The sequence below is a fragment of the Buceros rhinoceros genome, unplaced genomic scaffold, assembly GCF_000710305.1.
Source record: "Buceros rhinoceros silvestris isolate BGI_N320 unplaced genomic scaffold, ASM71030v1 scaffold582, whole genome shotgun sequence".
NCBI classification, from domain to species: Eukaryota; Metazoa; Chordata; class Aves; order Bucerotiformes; family Bucerotidae; genus Buceros; species Buceros rhinoceros.
This window is the reverse complement of record NW_010400414.1, coordinates 56758-75336: the sequence shown is the minus strand read 5'-3', so window position 1 is coordinate 75336 and position 18579 is coordinate 56758. Positions and strand designations below refer to the sequence as shown.

Below are 18579 nucleotides of genomic sequence, written 5' to 3'. Positions count from 1 at the left end.
GCTAATTATATTTACATACATATATAAAATGGTGAGATTTTTATGGTGCTGAAAATTCCATCAAAATTTCACTTTTCTGGAAACAACCCACTCACCACTTCCTGACTACTAAACAAGATAACATACAAACACAATTAATCATTAAGACATGATGATATTTGAGAGAACCCAGACAATCCAGATAAAAAATAATAATTTGATTTAACAGAGAGTGTTTATATCATTCAAAGTTCAGCCAATAAACGCATGTGCTTCTCCTCCAGTGTCTTTCAGATGTCCTCATGGGAAACAAAACGTGCAAGATGAACACCGTTCAATGAAAGATGGAATTCGAGAGATGCACAATTTTTCATGGATGCCCGCCAGAACCTGTCTCTTCTGCCTCTACTGTTTCCAGGTTGCTAGAGACACACATATTTGCCCCTCTCACTAAGACCATGTATTCTCTGAAATTCCCTCTCCAAACGAGTAAATCTCCCTTGCATCCACCTTCTGCTTCTATGTGGGAGAATTATGCTCTTCTTTGTAAGACAAATTATTAGCAATATTTGCAGGACACTACTGTCATGCTCACTTTGGAGCTAGCTTGCTTTTCCCTGCGCTGAATTTTACAGTGCAGCACACACCAGAGACTCTTTGCAAGTCTTGTCCTTTCCACAAGTTGCCATCATCATTCCATCCGTCTACTCAAAGACCTCACTGAGCTTTCTGAGCTTCACAGGGTTTATGTCCATTGTGCCCTGGCCCTTGCGCAGGCAGAAAACCATAAATACTCTGTGCTATACAAATGTTGGACTTGTACTAAACTGACGACTGCTATCTGTGAGCTGCCCAATGTCACAGGCAGCGTATCGATACACTGGAGCATCAGACTCCCTGTGCTTTTGGAGGGTTTGGGGGGATTTTTCCATTCTATGTGCCTTAATGAATGCAAAGAAATTACAGAATGTTTTGTACTTGATGACTTGTATGTTAAGAGATATTAGTTGTTTAGCTTAATTAAAGTAAGTTTTAACCAAAGGGCCCCTGAAAGGCACATGGAGATCTCATGAAGGGTGGATGCACAGCCTGTATGGGTATAATCGTCCAAGGATTTCTTTGTTTGGGGTCCCTCTCCAGGGGCACCCAGCTCAAGCTGACCGTGCTACTGTACCATTCTAGTAAATTATTTATTTCCGTAAGATTCTATGACTGAGACTCTGCTCCAGGAAACCCAGGGATTGGACTGCACTTCTTTAAAATATCTAGTAAGGATTTAGCATACACACCTGCACAATGCAGCTATGCTTAAGAATATAAAACAACTGGAGAGAAAAGAAAGATGCTGTTCATTTTCCTTTAAACTAGGACTGCTCAACAAATTCACTAAAAGTTAGACTGCTATTTAAATTCATGCTTTTATGACAAAAATGCTTCCTTGTAAATGTTTGTCTTTGCTTAGTGAATGTATACGTAGTTTTACATTTGTGCAGTAGAAAAGCACTGCTGAGCTCGAGGGAAGAATTTAAGAATAGAACGATAACCAAAACCACAAAGGGGAAATGCAAAACTGCTTTTTGCCATCATATATGAGCACACGTACAGATTTGAACTAGATTCATTTTAACTGAGTCGGCAGTCAACTGGAAACCACTTTTAGAAAAAATTAAATTCCTAACGTTTGATGGAAAGCCTGTGTTTGCACTAGTTAAATCTGTAAAATGCACTAGATTGAGGGAAAGAAAAAAATTATTACAGAAGTATACCTTTAATGTTTCAATTTCTTCTTTGTGTTCCCTCTTTAAATGCAAAATGGCAGCTTGGTACTCTGTAAAAATAAAAAAAGTACATTCCATTAGTCAGAAAGAAATGTGCCACCTTCACCACAATATATTTCGTGCGACACCACTGCATCCTGAATGCAGAGGTGATCACTCAAATAAAAGATCATTTAAAATGGTGATGGAAAAGAAAACCTGAACACGGAAATTAGCAATATTTTCTAAGACCACATAACTAGATTTTTCATGGTGTTTCCGAGAGCGGGGGATAAAGGTAAGAGGTCTTCCATGCTGAGAGAGGAAAATGGGCAGAAGATACATCAGACTGAAGTAACAAGAGGAAACGTTAGCTTTTCTTAGCTTTGCAGATAAAGGTAGAGCTTGTAGGATATTATGACATACACATGCACACACTCCCCGGAATTCTAAAAAGACATGCATTACATACAACGATGTAAACTGAACTGTTAACCACACAAACACCACTCACAGGGAAATGGGATAAAAGAGCAATCAATCACAAACAGAAACGAACACCTGGAAAAGTACCCAACAGCAAGAGACACAAAGAATTAAAGATTAAGATTCATTACAGGGTTTAAGTACCTTTGTGGGCTACCAAATCTCTCTTCCATTTAGCAACAATATAACAAAATTCAAAGGTATCACAAAATTGAAAGCATGAAACTTAAAAGCCAGAGAAATTTGAGTCATCAAGGAAAAAATGGGGAGGCTGGGCATGGGTTTAGCGATGGCTGTAACGTTAAGGGGTAGAATTACCACATGGACCTCTAGAACCTGAGTCTCGTACTATGGTTTCCCTCAATTCATACCATGGCTACATTTTGCCAGGCAAAGAGAGAAGACTTTTCACTACAGCTGTGTGATGATGTAAGAGAAGCCTTCTGTAAGACGTTGGCCTAGAAGCTACAGCCCTCCTCAACAAGCAACTGGAGTTCACCCACAGACATCACCCACTTCTATCTGCTTCCAAAATAAAATTTATTCACAAGAGTATTTCCAGTTCCCTGGCTTGACTTCTGCTTCCTCAACCAAAGAAGAATCAAATACTAATTTAAACATGGACAGAAAGTAGTCCAAAGACTTCAAATTTTACTGGCAATGTTCTCAAACACTTAAGCGGTTTGTACAGTTCCTGAGCAGCAGAACCAATAAAACAGCATCAGAACATCAAAGCTTGGACCAATCAACACCAGATCAGTCAAATAATCCAACGCTCAGGGGCCTTTTGGGTTTTTTTTTTCTCCTTCTTTCTTACTTTTCTCTCCTGAGAGCACATGGAGGGAAGAGGAAAGGAAAGATAACCTGGTCACCACCCCGAAATCTATATGACATGGAAGCTTTTAATGCAAAGCTATTTGCTTTCAAATGCAGGTGAAGCTATATGTGAGCAGCAGAACTGATACCCAAAATCAAAAGGAAAAAGCATTCATATTTTACAAGGCACAAAATGGAAAACATGGGGGATTCCAACTAATAATAGCATCTATCTAAACTACTCCTTCCTCTCTAACAGGCCTCCTCATGGAGCTTTCCTGCCTGGGAGAATTGCCTGACTGCTCTGATGGAATCAAAACCAGTTACGTCTATGGACTTCCAGATTTTCTGCTTGTAATTCCTTTGACTTGTTGATATTTCCTCTGGACACAGGCTCTGCTTATCCATTCAACAGAACAGGGTAACACATCAGCTGCCTCGGGTCCCCAGAAAAAGTTGTGACCCTTTCGGCCCCGCAGCTGGTTAAGCACTCTCAGTTTGCAGGGCACGAACCTCCAGAACATCCTGATTTTACGTTTAGCTTTTTAAGGTCACGTGGTAACTGAAGCAAACATCAGGCTTTGAAAATGCTGCTAACAATTAGTCCTTAGTTTGGCTAACAGAAGGATACAGATCTGTAGATCTCTCTGAACAAAAGATCTCCTTTCTGTGTGGGATTGCTCAGCGCTTCACATTCTCTGGGATTTGGGTAGGGCAGTGTCCTGGTTTGAGCTCACATCTGCTGACATACTCCTACACTGGCACCAAAAGCAGACTTGTCACCTTGTCTACCCATTCCCAACTTCCGTTGCTCACTTTCTTATCTTGGCACAAATGTTTAAGCAGTCAAAGAATGATGGAAGAACTCCCGTGGATGAAACCTAATACAGCATAAAAAGGTAAAGTATTTTTTAAAAATTAAGTATATGTCATTTTTGTGACACACATTTTGCAAGACACCATCATTCTGAGTTAGTTAAGTTGGCACAAGTTCTAGAGATTGCTTTGTTTAATCTTTGTTATAAAGCAGAGGTAAGATAGAGAGTAGCAGTTCTTTTACGGGTTATTTATTCCTCAGAAATATGCTAAGAAAGTACTGGATTATATGAATTAATAGACCTAATTCATTACTTTAAACACTGCTACTGCATAAAGGCAAGTCTATCACAAATTGATACCCTGTATCATATTTAACCGATTGTCCACTACGCAGTAAATTGACATCCGATAGCACAAGCATCTCTTAGTTCTTTCTACCATTATATTTCTTTTTTAACTAGAAGGAACTATCTATTGGACAGAAGTTGACATCTGGCAAAGTACCTTTTTAATGGTTCTCGAGCAAAAATTTATTTTTGCGTGTAGATATTATAATGAAAAAGAAATCACATCCCAATTATAGTTTTGTATAATATCATGTAACTCATGTTCATTCCTTTCCTATTTTTTGTGAAGTCACCTTAATTGGGTAGAATTCTACACGGATAGTTAACATCCCAAGAGAATATTCTGCACACAGAGATGGCAATCTGAATCATTAAAACACTGAAGAATTTGACTAGAAAGAATAACCATATCCATAGAATTCCTAAACTCGGTTTCTGAACATACTGGCAAAAGAATAATAGTTGAATTATGCAACAGTGTTGGGATGCTGCTCAGAATGGTAAAACCACAACAGCAAAGCAGACAAGAATGACACATATGACAAAACATAGGTCAAGCTTTATAAACTACTGAGTTCTTAAATTCCATTTCACTTAGCAAACAGATTCATCTAGACTACAGAAACAATGCAGAAATACTGTGAACTCTAAATCATCGATGAGCGATTTGTCTAGGTTACAAATTAACTACACCAGAGTTTAAGAAATGGTGCGTGTAGCCAGTCTGACTCTCACACAACCACTTTAACTCCTCCAGCCTTATTAGTCAAGACACATGAACACATGTGGAGGGTTCTCAGACCCAGCTGAGACACAAGGTTGCAACAGAACTGCATGACCTCCCTCACCCTGCTGCTGCAATACCTTAAGGACCTTCAAGACCGCCACGGAAATAGAGCACAGAACCACAGAATGTCTGGGGTTGAAAGGGACTTCTCGAGGTCATCTGGCCCAACCCCCACCTCCTCCCCCAAACTGGCTGCCCAGGACCATGTCCAGACAGCTTTTGAACGCTTCCCCGCATCTCCATCCTCCTTATCCTCTCTGGGCAACACACTCCATCTCCCTCGGAGTGAGCAAGCAGTTCCTGATGTTTAGACAGACCCTTCTGTGCTTCGGCGTGTGTCCGCGCTGGTCCTGCTGGTGTAATGTCACAGGGGTTGTATTTTCTGAGGTTTTAAAGTCCTTCACTACACTGGGTGACAGACGGCAGGTTGTACAAACATCCTGCTGTACTTGCCACGTCTCTGAACACCCTGCTGGGAAGGCAGTGGCTGTAGGGCGCAGGTGAGATACACATCTCTAACGCAGATATTACTCTGAAGGGCTTTTGAAACAAACAAATCAGATACAAATCAGACGGCAAGTGCTCCTACCCTGAGAAATGACCACAGGGAAACTAGGACTTCACTACTGAGGAAACAATTAAAAATGCTGTTCCTTTATACAAGGCAAACAAGCAAAAAATTAAACAATCTTACTGCATAGATTCAGCTCCAACCAGCTCTAACTTAATTTTCATTTACTGCTTCTAATTTACTGCTTCTTCCTTTGTTTAAAGAGGACTCAACCCCAAGAAAAAAATTAATAAATGATGGAATTCGTTGCCCATTTGAACACACTCTTTACTTATGCAACTTGATGTTTTCTTCAGTCAATAATTATAACGCTCTGCAGCTAAACTAAAGCCAACTTTCATAAAAGCGATTGTTTTGTCTAAGATAGCAGATATATGTTATAAAGTCTTAAATAAATACAAATATTCATTACATCTGCTGGTAGGTATCAACATGTTTTAAAATACCAGGTTAGCGAAAGATGTTTCACTAAAATACTTTTTTAAAAGGAACATGAAACTTGGCAAAGTACATGGGAAGCTGGATAGAGGCCGCGGTGAAAACAATATGGAGTGACAGGACAGTGCAAGGTTTCACTTTTCTACTCTGGAAAAATAAATCAGGTAGTAATTGTAGATAAAAATCTCCTTACTGTGAAACTTAAATTTTCCTGTTCTCCCACGCTTTGCTTAGCTACAGTCGGTAGCTAAGACAGGTATCGGACGCAGTCTTGCTAATCACATGGATTTATCAGATAGACCAAAAATCCACATGGAACTCAGTATCATGAGAACAATAACGACAAAATGATCCACTCCCCCCATCACCACAACCTCCCTTCTGCACTTTACATTCCTTCCGTCTGCCTCTAGAAGCTGTCAGATGTATTTTGTATCCGATGCACAATTTACACCAACGCTGAACTGTGAAGACCCTCTCTTCACAGACAGGAGGACAAAGCCATGCCTGCGGTCTAGACCAAACCACTTCTCCAAATTCTGGGTTCTACCCGGATCACTTTCAGGGGAATAGCTCTTACCCCGTGAAGGTACCTGGGGGTTATCCAGTCAATTGATTTTACAGAAAAGCTGCACTAAGGCATATTAGGGGGGAAATAGCTACATAAAAGAAAATATCTAGTTTGGGAAGATAAGCTCACTGTAGATCATTAAAGCGGCAGAACACTGGAAAAAGCTGAAGTTCTTACTAGAAACTGATTTGCTTTCCAGAAAACACTCCAAAATGAAGTGAATTGAGCAAAACCATCTTATTGCTGTAAGATATGTCACACATTCCTACTCTACAGAGGTTTGGGGGCACAAAGCAACATCTGTTTTTGTCCTATTTCTACAGGCCCCTGAAGAGGTAAACGCAGAACTCCACAGTGCAGGACAGTGTGACTGTGCACGGAAGTCGTTCCGTTACACAGCCAACACAACTACACCTCTGCAGCCAAAAATCAGCTGACGTGTAAAAAATTAAAACCCATGAAGCGGTAGCAGGATTATTCCAGCGCACTCTTCCAGCAACCTAATTTGCAATTCAGGAACTTTCTAAACCACAGAAATTCTTTGCATGTTTCATAGTTTGCAAGTGGATTCTTTTCCCATGAATGTGTATTGCTGATTTTAAAACTGTGCAAGCAGAAAACATCCTGCAGCAAGGAATTAATTGCACAGCAGGTAAAGATCCTTTTGCTTATTTTGAATCTTCACCTGTTCGGTTCATTCGATGCCTTCAGTTCCTGTGCTGGAAGAAACGGTGAACAGCTGTTCTCTATTTGCTCATTTGTTGTTTCTTGTCATTTTAGGGATCTTCACCTTACTGGAGGCTAGTATTATTAGCCCCCTCATCCCTTGAGTGATCCTTCTCCAGTTGAAAGGGTACCTCATAAGAACACGTTCCATATTGCGGCTGAACCGTTTACACTTCTACTGCTTACTCTCTGAGGTGACAGAACTACAGTTTCCCACAAAACTCAAAATGTGGAAATTTACACCGTGGCATTATGATGTTCTAGAAGATTTTACCTTCTCTTTCTTTCCTATTATTTCCTACCACTCCAGTTGCTTTTTGACCACTACTGAGCACTGAGATGACATTTCCCAAGATCTATTTTAGCATCAAGGTCTTGTTTTGAAAGAGTAATGATCAAATCAGAATTCATTTACTATGTGTATTTAGGATTTTTTTTCCTCAAGTGCACATCTTAATAATTCTGTACTTTGGATTTCCTTTGCTGTTTTATTCCACAGTCACTCAATCTTAGATATTTTTTAACTTTGATTTTTATCATAATGAAAAAAATTGCATTCTGATGAGAGAATGCTTAATTTGCATTCAGGTCTTATCTTCACTACTCTTATTGTCTTCTATCAGCTGCAAGCTTCCCCTTCTCAAGTCTCACTTCTCCAGCTCATTTATGACTATGTGAAGAGCATAGAGTGGCAGTGTTTGCACCCTCCGCAATTTTGCTGACTATACAAATCTGGGAGGAGTGGTTCATAAGCTGGAGGGTTGTGCTGCCACTCAGAAGGTCCTCTACAGGCAGAAGAAACAGGCTGACAGGAACCGCATGGAGTTCAACAAGGGCAAGTGCAAAGTCCTGCAGCTGGGGAGGAACAACCCCAGGCACCAGTGCATGCTGGGGGGTAACTGGCTGGAAAGCAGCTTTGCAGAGAAGGACCTGGGGAACACCAAGTCAACGTGCCCTTGCAGCAGAGAAGGATAACCATGACCTGGGCTGCATTAGGAGAAGCGCTGACACCGGGTCGAGGGAGATGAACCTCCCCCTCTGCTCAGCACTAGTGATGGCACACGTGGAGCGCTGTGTCCAGTTCTGATTTCCCAGCAAAAGAGAAATACGGAGCTTTTTAAAATCTAGCTCCACATATGCATGCCAATACTCACTGTACCTTAGCTGTTCTCTCTCGTAAAATCGTAATTGTCCTTTTTTTGTATTGTTTGTTTGAAAGATTAGTCTCTATTACAGGTAAATATAATTGTGATTGAAGCAAGAAAATTGGAAATGATTTCCACAATGAGTTACTACATTATACATTCTGCTGACAAGAAAACAGATCTCTGATTCCTTCAAAATCTGGAGACAAAGAAAATGTAAAGTTAGCCGCTTCCACTGGGTGGCAGTTTTGTACTCCATTAACAACCTTCTTCTTTCTTTATTTTTTTTCTCCTCAAGTCAAACTATAATTCACCAGTTTATGGATACAGAGATACTGTTCTTTCATTCTGGATGTGAACATATTATCTATTAGTTTTTCACCTGGATTTTTATTTTAATACAGTTTTTTGTCTTACCTTTTTCCTAACGATTAGGTTGCTAAATTTTATTTGATAGTAACATATGCAATTGGAACTTCCTTTTTCAACTGTATGTTTAGAAGATGCTTGGGGGAAAAAAAAACCCAACCATAATTTCTGGAGTCATCAACTGGACTAATATTATGATTTTGTTCTGCCACCCACAGATACAGTCAATAATAGAAAGTATTGTAACTTTACTTCCAGTCACACTATATTTGGTTCTCCCTACACACAACTGCAGGAAAAAATAATTACAAATAGTATCTTATCTGATTTTAAACAAATATTTTAGCATTGAACATTGCAAAGACAGAACCAGTGGAAATTTGGTAACATTCTTCCCTCGCTAACTTCCAGATTTGGCATCAGTCTGCCTCATGATTCTGCAGTACGTTGGCAATAGGGATCATAGAAAGATAACATTGACTAAAAAGACATCAGTATATTAGGAAAATAAAGTTGGATCTAAAAGCAGGGAATTTTAATAATATTTCTTTTACCATAAGGTACTACAACATTTAAAATGCTCCAGTTAAAGCATGAAATCAACATCTCCAATAAAGCAACGGTTGCAAGAAGGAAAAGAGATTGTGTTTTAACTAAATCCCACCGCAAGAAGGAAGCAACTCTGTATCCTGTAATTGAATCAAACTTTGTATGTAAATAGATAAAAGAATTACTGTGGAAGCACAATGGAAAAGCAGCAGCAGCAAAACCAAACAATTAAAAATGGGTGTATAATTAAGATGGACAAGAACCAAACAAAAGGCCTAAAAAGCTCTAAGAAGGCAGAAACGGAATTCATTATAGAACCACAGACATCAACTGTGTGAAAACAACAGTATCACGTGCTGTGAAACAGCTGGCAAATGCCTACCATCATTTATACATCCCATCGACTGCTGCAAGAGTGTACAAATACACTAAAGAACATCAGGGGTGCACAGGTATGACAGCAGAAGATTTTATTCAGGTTCTCTTGAATAGCAATTTAAAAACAAAAAGTACCTGGAACCCAAAAATAGGTAGATACCAAAACTTACATATGGGGGAAAAGGTAAGTCAACAGAGGAAGGATGCTTATGCACATTTTTTAACAGTTATTGAATTTTATAACCAGGCGTTTTAAAGTTGAACACAGAATAATCTGAAACCAAGGAAGATGTATTCAATATGCTGGACTAATTTTGACAGCACTGTTTTCTAAAATTTTGGCCCTCAAAGCTAATCTTGCAAATAAAAGGTATAAAATAGGACTCATCAAATCCACCATAAAACTAGTATCTATAATACCAGCACATTCAGTATTATTAGGCCCTGGGTAGATGAATATGAATGAGTCTTTCCACATTTACAGCCCCAACTGTCCAGCTTTAGCATTTCTCCGGACATTCTAGGGTAAACATGGTCTCTAGAAAATCCAGCCATAACTTCTGTGGGCCTCTTGGGGTCTACAGCTTCTACAGAGAAAGTCACGCTAGGATATCGAGGTGTTAAGGATATCCAAGCAGGCGGTAAATCACAGGAGTCATTGGTCACCCGAAATACTAAATATTTCTAGGATCGAAATACTAAATATTTCTAGGACTAAATATTTCTCCACAGCACCTCCAGCATCCTGTAAGCTAGGGTCTACCTCGAGTGAGGAAAATGGGAAATGCTAGCAAGTGAATTGTCAGGGAGAGATGAGACTGTCAGACCAGACGCTTCAGAAGTCAACCTAATGACAGGTTATACAGACAACATAACTTTTCTACCCTAAGATCACTGATGGTACACGCAGGGAAATTCTAATGAATTCCAATATAAGTTGTTTTAATTAATGCAAAAATAATACTCTTATTTCCTAAGAAGTATTCATGCAGCTGTAACAAACATGGGTGGACTCTCATTATGACACTTCAAAGGGAACAGGGCTTCAAAGGCCTTCAAAGCCCTTTGGATTTATTTCTTCTAATACGATGTCCACTTGCATCATCATCTAAATGGTGTTTCGTGGTAGAATTAAGGACTGACTTGTTCTTCAGTGCTATAATGCATCAAGAGTTTATCCTGGTCATAAGGTTTCTTTATAAGTCTTGCAAAATAATTACACTGAATATTCACCAACAACATCTAGTACTCCTAACTCAACTACAAAAAAAAAGGATAAAAAAAAAAAAAAGAAATCTTAATCCTTAGAAAGTTTTAACTCAGCAGATTGCTGTACTGTAATAGTTTGAAAAGCATGAGAAGAGGAAAATGCTTAATGAATAACCAATTAATGATCATCTACTCACGGTATAATGTTAATTTCTTAATTTCCAGAAATAAAGACGACAGGCGAGAGATACTGAGGCAGTCAATACCCTGTGCTAAAGGGGGCACTCAGAAAGGGTGTTTTAACCACTACAGAGCTGGTGTTTAACAATTTGACAATGTCTTTAAGAAGCTTCTATTCAAATATTTATTTTAGGAAGAAAGGCAAACTGAAGTTTCAGACTACTTTATTTACATTACAGATTACACAAGCTCAGTATCAAAGCAAGCAGCCCATTTACACAATGTAGGTTCACTACCTTCACGACACCAGAATGAAGAGCCAGTATTCACCCGAGACACCACAAAAAATCCCTGCTCTCTCAGCTGGCACAGAAGGACCCTCTGGAAGGTGTTGCTTTCTCTCATTTCCACATACACAGAAAAATAGAAATGCTTTGACACACGCCTTATTCGGTTATGTCAGTTGCTTCAGCAAGCAACTGCAGAAGTGACAAGTCACTGTAGAAAAAAAAGGGAAAACTATCAGAAAAACCTCTTTTGAAATAAATGGTGTTCCAACTCCGCTCCAGCTAGTTATCACATATTCAGTAATAACTGATAACCTGGAAGAGCTGCTTAGAAAGAGCTTCCAAGTCACAAGGGCTTGTACAAATTAAGTTCCTGAAATCCAGCAACAGCCAGGGCTCTGTGCGTCCTGTTCATGGTGGGATACAAAACCAATCAAGAGAACGCAGAATGATACAGCAGGGGCTGTATCTGAAATAAACTTCCAGAAACCAGGTTAATATCATTCATTCTCTTTCTTAAAGCACAAATAAGTCTCTTCTTCGTTCTGGAGACATCCCTACTTACTCACTGCTAACAATGTTATCAGTCAGTACCTAATCAGCCCTCACACAGTGAGGCAGTGTTAATTGTGCTCGTTTTGAATAAGGACCAGTGTGTGTCCAAATACATCAAGGTTATGGGAAAGCAAAAAGCTATCACCCCTTTAATCCTTCCAAACCAACCAGTGCTAAACTAGTAAACTGGGCAACTTCAGTTCTTGTACAAAAGTTTCAGTTCTTTTTTTTTAATAAGCAATATTTACTCGAATCAGTAAAAGTATGCTGCTACATCATTTATAATCATTTCTTAATTCACTTCACCTTCTCTTTTTGCTTAAATTCAGCAGTTACCTCAGTTTTAAATAAGATATATCTCACAACGGAGGACCATAGCCCACCAACCCAGAAATAATTTTTCCGGCTGCTTTCACTACACCTGCAGTCTTTGCTTCAAAGATTTTTAGAACAAGCACTGCCAGATTATAGCAAGCCCAATTGTTAGGCATATTAAATTATCTCCAAAATGGGCTACATTTACCTGACATTTACTCACAGACAAGAGAAACGAGGTGGTGGGGGGGAAAAAAGAATAAGTAATACGCCAGTTCTCAGTTTGATGTTCTCTCTATCAAACTACAAATCTTAACCTTGCAAAATTTCACTCTCAGTATTGTGGGATTCGACCTGAAAGTCAAAGAAATCAACCTCAGTTCCACTCAAGTCAGCGGGATGGAGGCCACTGAAACCGAAGTAACATGAGCTAGAATTCCGAAAACAGTTCCTCATCTCTGCCGCAGAACTTCTGTAGTCTTTATTAAATTTTTAGTCCTACACAGCAGTAGGTACTGCAGACTCTCCCTTTACCGTTCTTATTCCATCAAGGAAAGGTAAATATTGCCTCTACAGCAACAAAAGAGACCAAAGACCAGACACAGACGGACAACATTACACTGTTCCACCCACCTGGTGGTCTCTCCTTGTAAAGCTTTAGGTGAGCTAGAGATAAAAGCAGAAGTAAGATTGTACTTAAGCTTCAAGACAAAAGCGTTAGTAAGATTTAAGTTCAAACTGGGAACTTACGCTTTTACACTCACTGAATACATCTCCCCGCCAGACCCTGGCAGACTCTTTGCTTTTTATTCATTTCTGCAAACCTCAGTCAGTATCTTCCGCTCCCATTTATATAACTTTGTCTCACAAAAATTTATCAAGTCTTTAAGTACTCTTAATTTCTTAAGTGTTCCTAAATATTATCCTTGTCCATCAAATCAAAACCAAACAGCGAGTTTTTAAATACATTTCAACCATGTAAAAAAACCCCACGGACATTCCTTAGTTAACCATAGGCCACTTGTAGTAACACTTCCTATGAAACCAAACTTGCAAATCTCTCTGTAAAGCAATCAGCTCAACGTATACACAGAATTGCATACTGCACACTGCAGAATGAGTCAATAATTTATTGCATTCATTCCTCAAGATTTTCAATTGGAAAGAACGATGGTGCCCACTCATTCCTGTCTTCTCATGTTGCTCGGTAAGACAAGGAGAGCAATACAGGTCAGAAAGCTTTGCCTCTTCTGACAGATTAATTCCATACAATCTCATTAGAAGGCAAGTTCAGTGTGGGAACACTTTCAAGAATTCGTTGTTTTGCTTTTTAAGTTGTTTCTAAAACACGAATTGAAAAAAAATGAAAGATAGGCTGTGCAGTAACAGCGGCTGATGTGTATGCCACTGAGTGGATACAATGCACCACAACGATTCAAACAGTAATTATCATTCTCCAAAACTGTTGCAAAAAGCAAGTGTACAAACTCAAATCTTAAGCTAGCATTATTCTGTTTGTGTTCAAAACTGTGCTATGCCACAATTATCTCTTCTTCTTTGATAATAAAACAACTTGCCTACTTGAATAATTTTAAATGAAAACTTACATTAAAACCTTTATGAACCTATATGAAAACCACAGCGATCTCCATAACTCACATTTCAAACAGATGAGTTACTCCTCAAACTTTACATAAGCAGTTTAGGAACCTTCTCTGCCGTGATCTCAAAGCTTCACGTAGAAAGTAGAAGCTTTGAAGATATATGACCTATATAGCCACGTCTGGTCAGTACGTTCACTCTTGCAAAAAATCTTACATATTAAACAGAGTATGTGGAAACATGCAAAATAATGTTAACACGATTTAAAAGTAATTAAGAGAACAAAAGCTGGAAAACTTGAGTGCAATCTACCTCTCTTGAGATGTACCACACCCTGTAGCATGAAGGAAGTCATTTACTCTTAATTGAGCTGATTCATTACATTTCGGAATAGTGAGGGTTCCTTAATCTTTTCCGCCTCCTTGGTGACCCTTGGTCCCATCATCTTCCATGTTTCCTTTTACCACCGTCTTTGTTTCCGCCTTCATTTCTCCACGTAGTTTTCCCCGTTAACCACCAGGTGTCAGGAGGGAACCTGCTCACCACAGCCGCCCCTTTTCATGATTTATTTATATTTCTTTTGAGAGGCTCATTGTTAGCACCTTCCAGGCTTTTTGAGGCTATTGTCCTAAAAAGCAGCAAATGTTCAGGCCTTTCTTCCAGTAAACGTAGTCGTGAACAACTTTCAAAACACGTTATTTGTTCAGTCTTGGAATGGTGATTACAAAGCATTATTTCCACACAGAGGAGGTAACTCTGGCAGAAACACAGGCATTGATTTGAAATGCTACATGAATAAAACATTTTAACTAAGTACGCAATTTGAGGCTTACATATTTTTTACAAGATCATTGGTCAGTGAATGCCCAAAGCTTAGGTTTACAAAAAGTTGACAGAAGTTCTTAAACTTTCTGAACACCAATTTGAACAACTTTTTGCATTTAAGCACCTTTTGAGAACTAGAAAATTAAAATGTATTTCTGCTTAAAGAAATCTGTAGAATTATCTTTTTTTAGGGATAGAGGATGGGCTAAAACAATACTAAATGTCGTTTTGACACATTATTCTAATCCTTCTTCCCTCACCCCATTCCACCTACTGCCATCTGTCCTCCTTTCTTTTCTTCCCATTGAATCTGAACTCTCTTACAGCCCCGTAATTCAATACACATAAGGATGTCAGCTCCGCAGGCTGAGAAATGAGCAGACATCTTTCACTTCAACTTCATTTTGGTTTAGACTTCTAAGGAAAGGAAGAGCCCTCCATGCCTGAAATTCCAATGATTTTCAGCACCTTAAACATTCTGGTCCAGTGAAAATACAGAAGATGGAGAGGGTCATATGGAGAATAGAAGGGCTTAAACAAATGAATAGTCCGGTATCAAAATAGTCTGGATATTGAGATAACACAAAAGATACATATAACAGTTAACTTACTACAGAAAATGAGGTAACTTCAAAACACCCATTGAATTCCCTGAGAAGAACAGAAGGACACCCACAGAAAAGCAGCCTCATGAAGAAAAAAAACCATCAACTCCTCGATTCTCTGTTACGGAAATGAAGAAAACAGTTCTTACTCTTCCTGACCGCAAAGCAGTATAAAGCACTACGCAGAAGCAATCACCTGAGTGACTGATCTACGTGATGGTTCCTCTCCTGTGAGAGGTTATTACGCTGCAGTGCATTTACCTGAGAGCAGAAATGAGTAATTTCACTTGTCATCCTCAACCTCCCAGGAAGGCAACATTAGAGCTACCCCTGCTGGGGACAGTCAACATGATTTCTTTCTCAATACACATCCTAATTCATATTTACAAACCCCGTCTGTACAGGATCATACTCACCAATGCAATATGGTAAACAAACACCATCTCATCAGCAAACATGAGGAACAGATTTATTACAGAAGTCCTTTGATGCATTAACAGTCTCCATCTACTTCATCTAGCACAGATTTAAAATACAAAGCACTTATTCCAGACCTGTAATACCTTGGCAATCACTGCATCATATATATAGTAAGCATCTGTTGAGAGTGCGTGCATACCACGCATGCGCGGTAAGTGACGTTTATTCGGATGTGGGTGAGCGTAGGCACACTATCCATCTGCACACACAGGCACACTGCTTCCCCAAAACATCCTCGGCTATTCCCAAGTTTAGAACTGTTGTCAAATTTAAAGCATCAATAGATACAAAACTAAGACATGAACAATGTGTACAAATACACACACGACAGGGGTTTTTTTATAGAGAGCATGTGTCTGCGCATTTGCAGAGGGGGCAAACTTGGCAGGGATGGTATAAATTTAACTAAAAAGGAACCCCAAAACAGTCCTAAAGCCCAGTGCGAATTTGCAGAAGGGTTCAAGGTGTTCAAACTCAGGGTTTCAGTTAGACTAGTACCTCAACCTCATATATCCAAATGCTGGCCAGGCAGAACTTCATAGGAACAGCAAGACCAGAGAAGAGGAAAGTGAATTCTGAAAATGCAGAGGCCTTTCTGTTATACAAAGGGCCTCATATACTCTGAAATAGAACCATGGAAATAAAATACAAAGTAATTCTTCTGCTGTACACAATTGCTCTTTCACTGAGTTTCAATTATATAACGAGAATCATCTCGTAAACCCTGATGTTAGGACCCATATTTCAACCCAACGTGTTGAAATAAGTTCACTAATAGCTTACAGAACTTGCCTTCATTAAATTCAGGTAATAGATTAATCTTCTCATTAGGAAAACTGTAGTTGAAAAAGCAGGTTTTTACTCTGGGAGGACCAAAGCTGTTCTGTATGTGAATCCTTAAGCCCGCTGGTATCGACGGCCACACAGATGAACATACATCCAGACAGGGCTTTGTTTGCTGGGACACACGTCCTTGTCAGCTGCCTGCTGCAATAGATGCATCCAGATTCAGGAACAAGGCGTCCCAAAATTACTGCATTTCTCTAGACGGTAAGCGTAATGGAAATAAAGGAGGGATTTTTACTGAACAAGCGCAGTGCAGCTCTTCTTCTCCCTCGCCCTGCAATAATATAACCCTCAGTGTGTAGGATGGCACGAATGGTTTATTGCATGGCCTTAGGCACAGTCACCGTACCACAAGTGTGATTTTTTTGGCAGATTTTAGTTTAGGAAGTCAGTATTCTTCTCCATTCTGCATCTCTACCTAATGCTAATAGCCTATAAATAGAAAAGGAATTGAATTTGGCTTTAAAGAGGTCAGGATTCTTATCAGAATTGTGCGGATGGGTAACTGAAAAGGTCTCACTACTTTCCTGAAGTCATTCCAGAAGATAGCGAAAGGGCTGGAAATGGAACACAAGCATCTTAACAACAAATCTGCAGCACTAACAGGTTCCTATCTTTTTGTTCCTGTCTCAGGAGGCACAGTATGAATGACTGTATCTGCTGAGGTGGGCAGAGAAAAGCAAAAGAAGTTTCTCTTGCTTGCTTATTTTTGATTTTTTTTTATTATTATTTTTTCAAAACAAATCTCTAGCAGACCTGGCTGCAAGGTATCTGGGAAAGTGGCTGCTGCCTTGATCAGCACAACCCATCTGTCTGAGACTTTAGAGATTTCCAAGCAGCACCATGCCAAATACCCTCCAAATCCATAAAATTACAGCTTTAGTTGGCATAAGGGGAGAAAACATCGATATTACTCTAGAGGAATGTAATATGTATGTCTAAAACAATCTGGCTTGTAATAAAGAACTCAGCTTCTCAATAACAAGCCAGTGTATTTGTCAGAATATGAAACACTGACATAACATGGGCAAATACACCTGTCACGCTGCTCAATAAATGCAGTAAAATGTAGTAAAACCATTTAAAAAACCTTTGTGCAGCTCATCTGCACACTGAGGTGACACCAAATTGATCCGTGACCATTAAACAAAAACACTATCTTCCGCCAATGCATAATATCCTGCTTGCTGTAGTCCTGCTATATCTACCTCATTAGAATAGAATTTATAACAGAATCCCAGAACTTAACCCCAAATACCACGCTGAAATCAAATAAACTGAAATTACTAAACAAATGTCAATTTTTTAATCACAAGATGAAACCAACTGTTAGCTACTGCTACAATAACTTCCTTCAGGACACTAACAACACCAACCATTATGTCTCTTTTAGAGACAAACAAACACAAATTGTTCAAGGTCACAAGGGAAGTTTATGTTAGAGAAAGATAAGAAGTCAAGTCTTATCTCTCATCTCTTTTTCAGACCATTGTGCCTCTCTCGCTCTCCCATAAGCTGCTTATTCTCTGCATTTACATGATGATCATAAAGTGATTTTCTTGCTGGGAACCCAGAGCATAGAGACTAAGGCTTTAATACATCTGAGACTTCACAATAAACCTCTGCCACGATTTTGTATTTCATTTGCCATTTACTTAGACCCTTTTTGTTTAATAAGAGCTTTCTCAGTCACCTACCGATTTTCTTATTTATCCTGAAAATTGTGCTTACAGCATCACAGACTGCTGTTACAGAAACTGAGGCACCACAGAGACAGCATCACCCCTCTGCAGATTTAAGAATGATGAACAGATAGACTGTGAGAGAACAGGGGGTTTAAACGTGAAATACAGGCATTTGAATCAACAAGAAAACATGTAACACAAAAATGCTCCAATGACTCAATTTGATATTTTTTTTAACTTTTTTTGCAGCAG

At 39.2% G+C, this 18579-nt stretch overlaps 1 protein-coding gene across 1 annotated transcript in view; it reads right to left on the bottom strand.

Annotated features, from left to right (window-relative positions):
* Positions 1-1745: 1745 nt before the first annotated feature.
* Positions 1746-18579, bottom strand: part of LOC104489637 (formin-like) — a gene marked incomplete at its 3' end in the record, with an annotated part of 24028 nt that continues 7194 nt past the window's right edge. The window contains exon 3 of the mRNA XM_010131817.1: positions 1746-1807. Within this exon, the coding sequence (XP_010130119.1) occupies positions 1746-1807 (62 nt within the window). The remainder of the gene's footprint in view (positions 1808-18579) is intronic.